At 39.7% G+C, this 12,550-nt stretch overlaps 1 protein-coding gene across 2 annotated transcripts in view; it reads left to right on the top strand.

The window, feature by feature from the left end:
• Positions 1 to 12,550, top strand: part of TTC27 (tetratricopeptide repeat domain 27) — a 551,099-nt gene that overhangs the window by 369,854 nt on the left and 168,695 nt on the right. For both annotated transcript variants that reach the window (XM_089690186.1, XM_089690185.1), the window contains exon 11: positions 179 to 292. In XM_089690186.1, the coding sequence (XP_089546312.1) occupies positions 179 to 292 (114 nt within the window). The remainder of the gene's footprint in view (positions 1 to 178; positions 293 to 12,550) is intronic.

The following is a 12,550-nucleotide window of genomic DNA, read 5'->3' as shown; positions in this document are numbered from 1 at the left end:
GATGCAAATTCTTGCTGCTTGTTATAATGCATTTTTTTTATTTTGCTTTGCATCTAGTCGTTGGTTCTTTTATTATCTCTAATGTAGATAATATATATACAGCAAAATGTAGGCTTTTACACTTTTGATTTATGCCACTAAAGTGATTTGAATATTAATTTATATTCTCTTATTGTAGTGTTTGCTTTCGCAACCTAAATTCTGGACACTACAGACAACTGCATTAATTTTGAGAACAAAGCTAGAGAGAGGAAGCACGCGACGAGTGGAACGAGCTATGATGCAGACGCAGGTAAGGATTTTCTTTAATCTAAAATTCAGTAATTTTTTTTGCACAATGGCTGCTTAAGTGGCAAAAGGGAGGCTTATTAAAATATAGTTTCACTGCCAGCATAAAATGGGTTATCTTAATTTTACAGGACATAGGCAAAATATTATTATTATACAGGATTTATATAGCGCCAACAGTTTGCTCAGTGCTTTACAATATAAAAGAAGAAGACAAGACAGCAACAATACAGTTCAATACAAGAGGGTTAGGAGGGCCCTGCTCCTTGGAGCATACAATTTAAGATATACCATTGGTAATATTCGTATACCATGGGTAAGAGGCGTGTACCTTTAGGTGATTATACACTGGCAAATCTTTAGGGGACATGCCACCTGGGTGACTCTATAACCTACCCCACTCTGTAAGTCTTACGTTTTTGATGGTGTCTGAAGGTGATGGACCTTTTCTCCTTTATGGAGAAAATCACCCTTAGCTTAACTAGTTCATTGTTATTCTTTACTGTTTTTCTTCCAATGTTTGAGTCAAGTCCACTTTGTCTTCTAATACCAGCATGGAGGCAGTTTATCTGGATAACCACAACCTTGGTAAAGCCTTGGGAGTCGTGCCTGGACCCGACTTTGTGGGGACAGCCTGTAACGTTGCGTCGGGTACTGGATCCTGGATAGGCACTCACCATAGCACTTGGCGCAATTTGTTGAGTTTGCCACGTGAGGCTATATATGTCCAGGGCCTGTGGTCCATCACAATGGAACCAAGTCCCAGAAGACCCCTTAAGGGGTAAGCCCACTGTGATGGGTTACTCCTGGACTTTATAAACAGTCCAGCATCGTGGCCAGGTAAGACAGGGTCACGCTGTATCTTGTTAAAACATGGCTATATTTGTATTGTATTCACCTCACAGTGTAAACTTTTCAAACTTAGTGCTAAAATTCAACTACTTAGAGTTCAGTCTCAGTTGGGTGACTGTACACCACAGGTTGCATACTTTAATGCCACTTCTACCTAGAGCCCTTTCCAAGGTACTTGGGTGCTTCTTCTTGCCCTTTCATCATGGGGATTTGTTACAAGACTGTCTACACTTCGGTAATTGCATGCTCCTCAGTCTGCCAAAGATCTTCACAAAACTCAACCTTAGAGTGACAATGTGGAACAAGATCTGACTCTAACACCGGCCTCTGATTCTAACTGTGTTTCAGGTATGCACCCAGCAGCATTCTCTGCAACTAAATTTAAATTTATGTCACATTTTCTGAGACAGACTATGATTTTAATACATCCGTCTCTATCCAGGCCCCCAAAATGCCATGCCTCTTCTCCTACTCCCATTTCTTAACCTGTGTCAGTCACAAGTAAGGACAAGAACCACTTTAAAGCAGCAGAAGACTTTATAAGACTCTTGTCTTATCTCACTTATGGAATAACAATTTAGGGGGTCTATTTATAAAACATTTGTTGAATGAATGTAAAACACATTTGTACATGCTGCAGGATTTTTTAACTTAAAGGATAAGTTCACCTTACATAGCATATTACATGTTACACCCATATTCAGGGTGTAACATGTAACGAACAGACAAACCCATTCCCTGTTTTGGCAGCCAATGGGGGATCTTCTCCCTCCCGCTAGTTGTCACAATTTTTAAAAAAATGAGGCTGTGCGGGACTGCACCAGCCCGGCTGTGTCACTCATTCACAGTAATCTGTGTATGAGAACACTACAAGTTCCCACAGCCTTTGTGGCTGTCAACTTGTAGTTTATTGAATATTCCAGTCAGTAAGTAGCTGCTTGCCCATACGGGATGTACGGGCACACAGATACATTGTCAGGTCTGCAGAAGACCTGCTGGCACCAACGATCTGTTGATCGCTGGTGCAATGCTTTAGAGCACAGATGTCAAACTGGCGGCCCTCAAGCTGTTGCCAAACTACAAGTCCCATGAGGCATTGCAAGATTACAAGCATGACTCCCAAAGGCCAAGGCATAATGGAACTTGTATTTTCTCAACAACTGGAGGGCCGCCAGTTTGACACCCCTGTTTTAAAGGCTCAAAAAACATAAAAAAAATAAATGCACATTTTTTTACCTGCAAAAAAAAAAAGTGCGCTTATTTTTTGTTAAGAAGTTCATTTCTTCCCAGATTAATTCCTGTGATTGCCAGCTCCATCTATTGGCCAGAATGCAGTTTAGTTTTCAGAGATACCTCAATGGAAAAAACTACCACACTTTGGCCACTAGATGGACGATTATGGGGATTACTCCATTAGAGAGTAGCAGGCTTGTAGAACATTGGGTAAGTTGATGTGGGGAGGCTGAATTACTCACCTGCTTCTTATGTCTCTTAGCAATTCCAACAAAGAGGATTTTTCTACCCAAGTTCCCAGCTTCATCCAGTGACCAAGGTCATTATTAAGTCATTACTTATTAAAAAAGAAAAGCACCAAGTACTTCATTTTTAACTATAGAAAAAGCAGCAGAAGCAACAATCCTTGTTTTACACATGGACAGTTAGTGGGACATATGGTTGGCTATTCTGAGCACCCCATTGCACTGTCCACATAAGTAATACTCCTTAGCGTAAAGCCGCTTGGATCACTTTTATATTAAAGTTGATCACTGGCTGAAAAATCAGTACCAGCTGCTGCAACCACAATCTTGTCATAACCACTTCCCGTCCATGATGCATATATATTTATGGCGGGTAGCGGTTAAAAGCTAATTCTACGTTTTGTGAACATTGAATAAATGCACCCACATTGAATTTAAAAAATGTTCATGGAATAATTTTTGCATCGGAGCCTGCAATGCATTGCAACTGTGAACAGACGACTGTGGGTGTATTGCCTAGGTTCCTGTGGACTAGTTTTCCAGTCGCAGGCTGGTACCGAAGTACAGATTTCCAGCTACAAGGCTGAAGGAGTTTATCAACGGACCACAAGTGCAGGACATTGGCACATTTGTGCTCCATTGAGATTTACAAGTCTCTCTGCCATGGTGGCAGATGGGATTGTAGTCTTTTCATTCACAGATTCTGAGAAGGGATCTGTGAATGCTTGGCGTGGCTGTGTGGTCAAAGTCATGCCAAATTAAAGAGTATGCCAGAAGACTGCGGAAATAAGAACCCTCACTGTAAAGGTGGGGGAGGAGCTGTGAACTATGACCATGTTTCATGTTACACCCTAAACATGATTGTAACATGAAACAGGGTCAAATAGTGGTCTTCAATGGTTAAAAGTTGAAATGTAGTTGCACTGTTAAAAAAAACAATGAAAATATATATATGATATTATAAATGAATATAAAATAGACAGCAAATGTATTTTGATTTGATTTTTGTGCATTTTTCTGGCTATAATAAAAATAGAGCAGTGTTTTTTTTTTAATTAAAAAAGTTTACCAAATAAAAAACATTTAGAGTTTGAAAACATATTATTTAGTATTTGAAATTAGCCTGAATTTTAGAAGGTATAGCAAGTTGGAAACTATCTCTGTGTAATAATGAGCACCTATCTATATACCAGGTGCACTTATTTATCACTAGAAGGTCTGAATTGACTGGATTATTGCAAGTGATGTTCCAAATTGGGGGCATCAGTTGCCATTATTAGGCTTTTTATGGATTCAGCCATGTTTCTTAAATTGTTAGTGATTAATTACAAAGATCATCAATTGATTGCTGCACAGATGGAAAACCTGGCTCCCTGTGGTAAAAGCTACACAAGTAGCATGTAGTAGCATGTAGTGGTGATTAATCACACATGATTGGAGCATTGTGCTGTCATTTACGATTATTCACTGCTGTTAGTTACCTATTAGGTTTAAAACTGGAATGCAGTTTTACATTTAGTGGCAAATACTTCCCTCAGAAAATATATATATAAAAAAAGAAAAGTGTAAGTAAAGAGTAACGTCACTTTTGTTGAGGAGAAAAAAAACATTTCCTCTGGGTGATCAATGTACAGTACACTGCAGAGATTGTGAGAACTTTTGTAGCACATTCCTATCTTTTGTTATTGTGAAGAAATTCTGTATCTCTTTGTTTCACCAGTTTGATCATATACTCATTCTGAATGGGATTTCTGGCTTATTATTATTGTGGAACTTTAGTCAGAAAATTAAGTCCTGCTAGATCACTTCAGACTGGCCCTTTTTGTGGGTATTACTGTAAATGGGACAGAACTAAACAGAATATGGATGTTAACTGATGCAAACTAATGTATACTGAATCTTTTTTTTCTTGGTAAAAATGTAACTAAACGGATGAAGTCCATGTGAAAAGTGCTGAGAGCTGCAGTGTCTTCTTCTCTTTAGAAGTGATTAACCCTTTTGGGGGTATCTCACCAAAATTTTATTTTCTGTTGCATATATATCCAATCTGACTTGTATCTTAGTTCAGACTTCTGGGAAAATTAGCAAGCCAATCACATAAGCAAGAAATTACATTTTTGAAAGTGTTGTTCATCAACTGTTTCGGCTTATTGCATTGGATTTTACAGGAAATTACAGCTCTGCAGATTGAAATGGAAGGGTTATTTTTTAATAGTTTTATAGTGCTTGTGTAGCAATTATATGAGCTATATTATTTTATTTGCTATATTTTTCCCATGAAAGTGGAGTTACTCTTCAAGTATTCAAGACAGATTTATTAATGTGTTTTTTCTGTAGCTAATTTCCAAGGCACACTTTCTTGTGTAGAGCTAATCTTTGCATGAACTATGCACTCCTTTCATTATATATTATGAGAGTGTTGTGGCCAAATTTTTAGATCACCCATAGATGTAGTGATATATTTGTCTAGCTGAGGTCCAGTTCACTGCGGCATACACCCTGTTTTTAATTTAGGTATTTTGTTTTGTCTGGAGATATCATTCCTGGCAAGCATACTGGGGTCTGTGTATAATAATATAATGCCTATTCATTGCCATGTTGTTTAGATCATATATTAAAAATTCTTGGAACAGTTTCAATGCATTTTGAAAGCACTGCATTGTTTCTTGATTTTTTTTCCAAGTATCCAGTTTCTGTATAGTGCCAGAATTTATGCACTACAGCTCATTGTCTGTGCATGTATAAGTCGCTGTTCTTTGTCTTTGTAAAGTAGAAACAGACAACCCCTCCTTATAATTATTAAACAGGATCATATTTTTGTTTTTATTATGCCTGTGACAGAATTTCCAAGACCTTGTCAATACATGTGTATTGTTTACTTTCTGCCAATTCATAAAGTTCTAAGGTGAAATGTAAAGTTGAATACTGTACATTATACATATCTTTACTGAAGATCTTGTTACTACCAGTGTTTTCCATTTGCTTTGTTGAAGTGGAAAAACTTGGTACATACATTAAATGTGTAATTTATTAAAAATAAATTGTGAAAGTACAATGAAATTGTCTGGTCAAGTCACATGATCATACTGTTCTGCTCCATCTTTTTAAAACATAGGGTAACGGGGGAATTGTGGCAGAGGCAAAATAAGACGTAGTCACATGACATTAGGGGGCAGATTTGCTTTGCAGAAGGATCAGCAAAAAAAACGCTGGAGGAAACTATGCTGTCATGGATGCCAGGATTGGTGGGTGGAGGTGGGAAGTCTTGATGGCTCTGATATGACTGAATAGCTACAATATGATTGTGGTGCCATCACTACAACCCAAAGAAACTGCTACTGAGTTTAAGGCTAGGTTCACACCTGTTCCTCTACTTCTTTATGCGTTTTTAGCAAATTTTTTCTCATTTTTTGCACATCTATATGCTTTTTTCATGCTTTTTTTTTTTTTTTTGCAAATGGCAAAATCTATAAAAGTGTTTTTTTGCAGAGCGATAATAGAGCAAGAAAGTTTCTCTGCTGAAGTGTCCATGTAATATGCATACATTATCATTTGCAATAAAATTATGTCCAGAAGAAACAAATGTTTGCTTTTTTCTGCATGGTCGAGTAACTGTCCCAATCTTCGTGCACCACCCTGCCATGCCCTCTCACGTGTTGTTGGAGTCATAGAAGTCTTGCCTTCACCAGCCAGCTACTAAAAGTAGATGTTGTAGGAGGAGGAGTCTTATTATCATGCTACAAAACACATTAAAAAGGCACCAAAACATTTGATGTTATTTTATGGACCTAAAATCACACCATCCTGTACCAATGGTAGTGACTTCATCTCTTCCAAAAATTGCACTGCAGGAAAGCACATACACATAGTTACATAGTTAGGCTGGCTGAACAAAGACAAAAGTCCCTCCAGTTCAACCAATAAAAAAAAAAAAAGTTATAATCCTATACCCACAGTTGATCCAGAGGAAGACAAAAAACCCAGCAAAGCATGATCCAATTTGCTCCTGCAGGGAAAAAAAAATTCCTTCCTGATCCCCTGAGAGGCAATCGGATATTCCCTGGATCAACTTTACCTATAAATGTTAGTATCCAGTTATATTCTGTGTATCTAAGAAAGAATCCACGCCTTTTTTAAAGCAATCCACTGAGTTGGCCAGAACCAACTCTTGAGGTAGCATATTTTGTCAAAAGTATTGGGACGCCTGCCTTTACACGAACATGAACTTTAATGGCATCCCAGTCTTAGTCTGTAGAGTTCAATATTGAGTTGGCCCACTCTTTGCAGATATAACAGCTTCAACTCCTCTGGGAAGGCTGTCCACAAGGTTTAGGAGTGTGTCAATGAGAATGTCTGACCATTCTTCCAGAAGTGCATTTGTGAGGTCAGACGAGAAGGCCTGGCTCACAGTCTCCGCTCTGATTCATCACAAAGGTGTTTTAGCGGGTTACTGTCAGGACTCTGTGCAGGCCAGTCAAATTCCTCCACCCCATACTCGCTTATCCATGTCTATATGGACCTTGCTTTATGCACTGGTGGGCAGTCATGTTGGAACAAGAAGGGGCCATCCCCAAACAAAGTTGGGAGCATGAAATTGTGCTTTCACTGAAACTAAGGGGCCAAGCCTGGGGGGAACTCTGCGCTAGTGCCCTGATGGACAAAATTGCAAATGGCACACATGGGCCACATGGTTCTATTGGGATGGGTATTAGTGGTCCATTTACTCTGGGGTGGGATGGCGAGAAGCTGGGCTGTGGTAAAACACATTTGCTTGACCCCCTCACTTGTTGCCTCTTTCCCTGGAGTGGATCCCTCCCACCCATTCTGTTATGGGCAGGTGGGTTGAACAGGATGTTATGTCGGCACCCTTGCCGCTCTGTACTTGCTGCTACATAGCTCCGAGGCAGATGTAAACAGATCTTCCAGCGGCTCTGCACAGATGATGGGCTTAGTCACCCATCTGAATGAGCCATAAGACATGAAACGAGCATCATATCAGCATTTTCTCCTCTCAATGTGCTGACATCAAAGTACTCAAACCCTACCCAACTAATTTCATCTCTTACACTATGAGGTTTCTTTTGTACTTCCTTGAATGGGACCTTCCTTTCATTGTGAGAACAAAGGGATTCCAGTGCTTTTGAGCAATTTTACCCTGCGCTGTTTGACCATTTTGCAACAAGTGGTCAATCAAATCTGGTTAGTGAGTTATACCAGTGATGTGCATCTTGAAGCCTTTACAGCATAGGTACTTTACCACACTGACAAATTGCTGTCACATGTTTCACCTTGTGGAAGATTTGTTTAAACACTGCATGGTTTATGGACTGATTTATACAGTTGTATTGATTCTGCACATTTTATTTTTTCACTGCATTGCTTGTTGGATGCACCTTTATTGATTTGCACAACTTTATGTCATTATTTTAAAATTTTAAGTTAATTTATTGATGTATCTATGTTTTATTTGTATAGCTTATTTGTTACATTATGAACTGTTCGTTTTTTAAATATATTTATGTTTGGTTAGTGCTGTATGTTGCATATTAAAATAAAAAATACTTATGTATCCCTGTAAATAAAATTATCATTCCGGTAATTCGCCCAGTGAAGTTGGAGGAAGTGTAACCAAAATTGTACCCGCACTTATGGTAAGCAATCCAAACCAAACAAAAACAAAATTAGGTGATATATCAATAGCAGCCGCTGTCTAAAGATGATGAATCACCATGCAGAACACATAACAAATATCCCAGAGGGAAGACAGTGCTTGCCAATAATATACGTAAACAAAAACAATATATTGCTGATCAAAAACACCAAAAGAAAAGTTTATCACATTCCATATAATGTTATGTGCAAAGAAGAAAAAGTGCTGATAAAGGTGATGTTCCCAGGTGGGGGTATGTTCCAGACAGAGGAAGAAACGTACAGATAGGGTAACACACTCACCAAATTATATTGACCAAGTGAATTAGTATAGTGCTCCGTAGCATCCACACCTGGGTAAGTGCTGCTTTGCCTCTCTTCAGGTGTTTTCCTCCTCTGTTTCCTTCAGTATGGATATTTTCAACAAGCGACATGCATTAAGGAAGAAGGAAGGGCTCCAAATAGTGAAAATAACATTTATTTAAACAAAAAATTAAAACATTGCACTCACGGCACAAAAAAACTAAGCTATAAAAACTGTAGCTATAAAATTATATTGCCTCATTCAGGATGGTTGCGAGTTAATCACCAGGAACTGGATGTGACATAACCAGACGTTACCACCTAACATGTTTTGTCATCCTTAAGTGACTTCAGGAGCTAGCCGAAACTGGTTAAACTCGTGGACAGTATTTGTGTGTTACATGTAAACGGCACAAGGGATTGTAAGAAAATATTTTGAATTTTACTTTTATTACATCCAAATAAAAGCAGCATACATGTAACAATTTACTCCCCACTGATATAGCAATGGTTGAGACACTTATCTGGTTCTTTTTCAAGCACAGAGCTGGTTTTACAAATGGACAATCAACTACTTTCAAAACATTCAGAAGATACAGCAATCAAACAAGAGTTTGCGAGCTGATGGGAGACTGTAGTTCACACTTGTATTCCCCTAAACATAAAGCCCATAATCATCCTGCCAGGACAAACAGTATTAATATGATTATGTGATCCCAATCACTCACATTGAATGAATCTCGTTTTGCAAACATCTATGTCATATTTATTATTGAACTTGTTTCTCACTTAGTATATGCTCACACATTTAGAAGTAATCTGGAGCATGTGTTACATTTACATAGTGCTACATCTGATTATCAGGGAAATAAGTGTATTAACTACTTGCCCTCCAGAGCATTTACCCCTCTTCCTGACCAGCCTTTTTTTTTTTTGCTATACAGCGCTGCGCTAGTTTACCTAACAATTGCATGGTCATGCAATACTGTACATAAATTACATTTATGTCCTTTTTTCACACAAATAGACATTTATTTCGGTGGTATTTGATCATCTGTGCGCTTTTTATTGTTTGCGCTATAAACAAAAAAAAGACCAAAAATTAAAAAAAAACAATATTTCTTACTTTCGGCTATAAAAAATATATAGTGAACTCAAAGTTAGTCATAAATTTAGGCCAAAATGTATTCTGCTACATGTCTTTGGTAAAAAAAAAAAAAAATCATAATAAGTGTATATTGATTGCTGTGTGTGAAAGCATCTACAAACTATGGTATACAGTGAGGAACAGAAGTATTTGAACACCCTGCGATTTTGCAAGTTCTCCCACTTAGAAATCATGGAGGGGTCTGAAATTCACATTATAGGTGCATTCCCACTCTGAGAGACAGAATTAAAAAAAAAAAAATTCAGGAAATCACATTGTATGATTTTTAAAGAATTTATTTGTCTTGCACTGCTGAACATAAGTATTTGAACACCTGAGAAAATCAGTGTTAATATTTGGTACAGAAGCCTTTGTTTGCAATTACAGAGGTCAAACGTTTCCTGTAGTTCTTGACCAGGTTTGCACACACTGCAACAGGGATTTTGGCCCACTCCTCCACACAGATCTCCTCTAGATCTGTCAGGTTTCGGGGCTGTCACTGAGCAACACGGAGTTTCAGCTCCCTCCAAAGATGTTCTATTGGATTTAGGTCTGGAGACTGGCTAGGCCACTCCAGCACCTTTATATGCTTCTTACGGAGCCACTCCTTGGTTATTTTGGCTGTGTGCTTTGGGTCGTTGTCATGTTGGAAGATCCAGCCACGACCATCTTCAATGCTCTGACTGGGGAAGGAGGTTGTTGCTCAAAATCTTACAATAAATGGCCCCATTCATCCTCTCCTTAATACAGTGCAGTCATCCTGTCCCCTTCGCAGAAAAGCACCCCCAAAGCATGATGTTACCACCCCCATGCTTCACAGTAGGGATGGTGTTCTTGGGATGCAACTCATCCTTTTTCCTCCAAACATGACGAGTGAAGTTTAAACCAAAAAAGTTCTACTTTGGTCTCATCTGACCACATGACTTTCTCCCATGCCTCCTCTGGATCATCCAGATGGTCACTGGCAAACTTCAGATGGGCCTGGACATGTGATGACATGAGCAGGGGAACCTTCCGTGCAATGCATGATTTGAAACCATGATGGCGTAGTGTTCTACCGACAGTGACCTTTGAAACTGTGGTCCCAGCTCTCTTCATGTCATTGACCAGCTCCTCCCTTGTAGTTCTGGGCTGATTCCTCACCTTTCTTATCATCAGTGATACCCCACGAGGTGAGATCTTGCATGGAGCCCCAGTCCTAGGGAGACTGACAGTCATCTTTAGCCTCTTTCATTTTCTAACAATTGCTCCAACAGTTGATCTATTTTCACCAAGCTGCTTGGCAATTGCCACGTAGCCCTTTCCAGCCTTGTGGAGGTCCACAATGTTGTCTCTGGTGTCTTTTGATAGCTCTGTGATCTTGCCCATGGTAGTATTTGGCGTCTGACTGACTGTGGGGTGGACAGGTGTCTTTAAAGAGCTCAGACAGGTGCTACTAAGTTAGATTAATGAGTGGAGTAGCGGTGGACTTTTTAAAGTAGGCATCCGGGGGGCTCCATGTGACTCTCTTTTCCTTCGTAAATCCAAAACTTATATGTATAGCCTTTTGCCCTCTCACAGGTCTTATACATCTTGACCACATATCTGGCATGCTTGTTGGAGAGAAATTGCTTAATTGCAAGGTGGACAGAAAAATTAATGAGGGACTCATCAACTAAGGTGTTTTGCTGGGGAGTATAGACATCTGCAAATTTTTGGTTAAGTTGATTTACAAGGGGCTGAATTTTCTGGAGCCGGTCAAATTCAGGGTCACCCCGAGGACGACAGAGTGTATTGTCATTGAAATGCATAAAACACATTATACTCTCATATCTATGCCTGGCCATTGCAGCAGAGAACATGTACATATGATGAATTGAGTCTGTGAACCAATACGACCACAATTCATTTTTTTAGTAATGCCCATGTTGAGGGTTAGGTCCAAATGGTCTGGCAAGGTTTGAATTTGGGTTGGCTTCGATAAACTGTTGTGCACATAAATTACTTTGATCCACAATCAATGCATACAGATCTTCCGTGAAAAACAGCTCCAAAAAATCAAGGGGAGTAGTTAAATTTGCTGTTTCCACCTGAATTCCGGATGGGCAGTGAATGGGGGCAGTATGCATGCAGCAGAATTTGTGGGCTTATAATCAAGATTTGCAAGCACATCCATAAGGATACTAAGGGTTCTGTGGGCCAGTGTGCAATTTCTTGGTGGCTGCGGGACACTACTTGTGCTCGCTACCGCACCAGCTTGTACTGCACTTATGGGACTCACCACGACACCAAGTGATACTGCAGTGCTGGTATGTATAAGACCAGGATGTACTAGGCCGCTGGTGCTCGCCAGTTCACCAAAACGTAGAGCAGCACTATTACTGGCACTCTGCTGCATATGAGAATCGTCATGCGATGGTAACATCTCAGCAACCTGGGAACTGGGTCGGGTACGCCTGACCTTCCCCATCATCTGAGCTATCTGTCAGGGTGCCGCTGCTGCCTACAGGTTCGTATTCTGAGGCTGATTGTGTCAATGAGTCTTCCCCTTCACTCTTACCTGAAATGCTTAGAATCCTGTAGGCCTCTTCACTAGAGTACCTTTCGATTTACATTTTGGCCACTAAATTTATAGGTTCCTAGTGCAACTCACGGGAAAAAGAGAACCTGGCTGTCAGGGGCTGCTTGAACCGCAACAAAAAAATTACAAGCAAGTGCTAACAGAGATCAGGCCTGATTCTGCGAACACAGCGGTTCTGTGTGCAATGTATTAAGTGACAGAGATCTTCTGTCACTGCATTTGCTTGGGGAGAGGGGGCTAAACGCAGGTGCTGGCAGGTTCCGGGGCTGATCC

The sequence above is a fragment of the Staurois parvus genome, unplaced genomic scaffold (assembly GCF_062004578.1).
Source record: "Staurois parvus isolate SC_StPar_1 unplaced genomic scaffold, SC_StPar_1.0 ptg000520l, whole genome shotgun sequence".
NCBI classification, from domain to species: domain Eukaryota; kingdom Metazoa; phylum Chordata; class Amphibia; order Anura; family Ranidae; genus Staurois; species Staurois parvus.
This window is presented reverse-complemented; position numbering and strand designations above follow the sequence as displayed.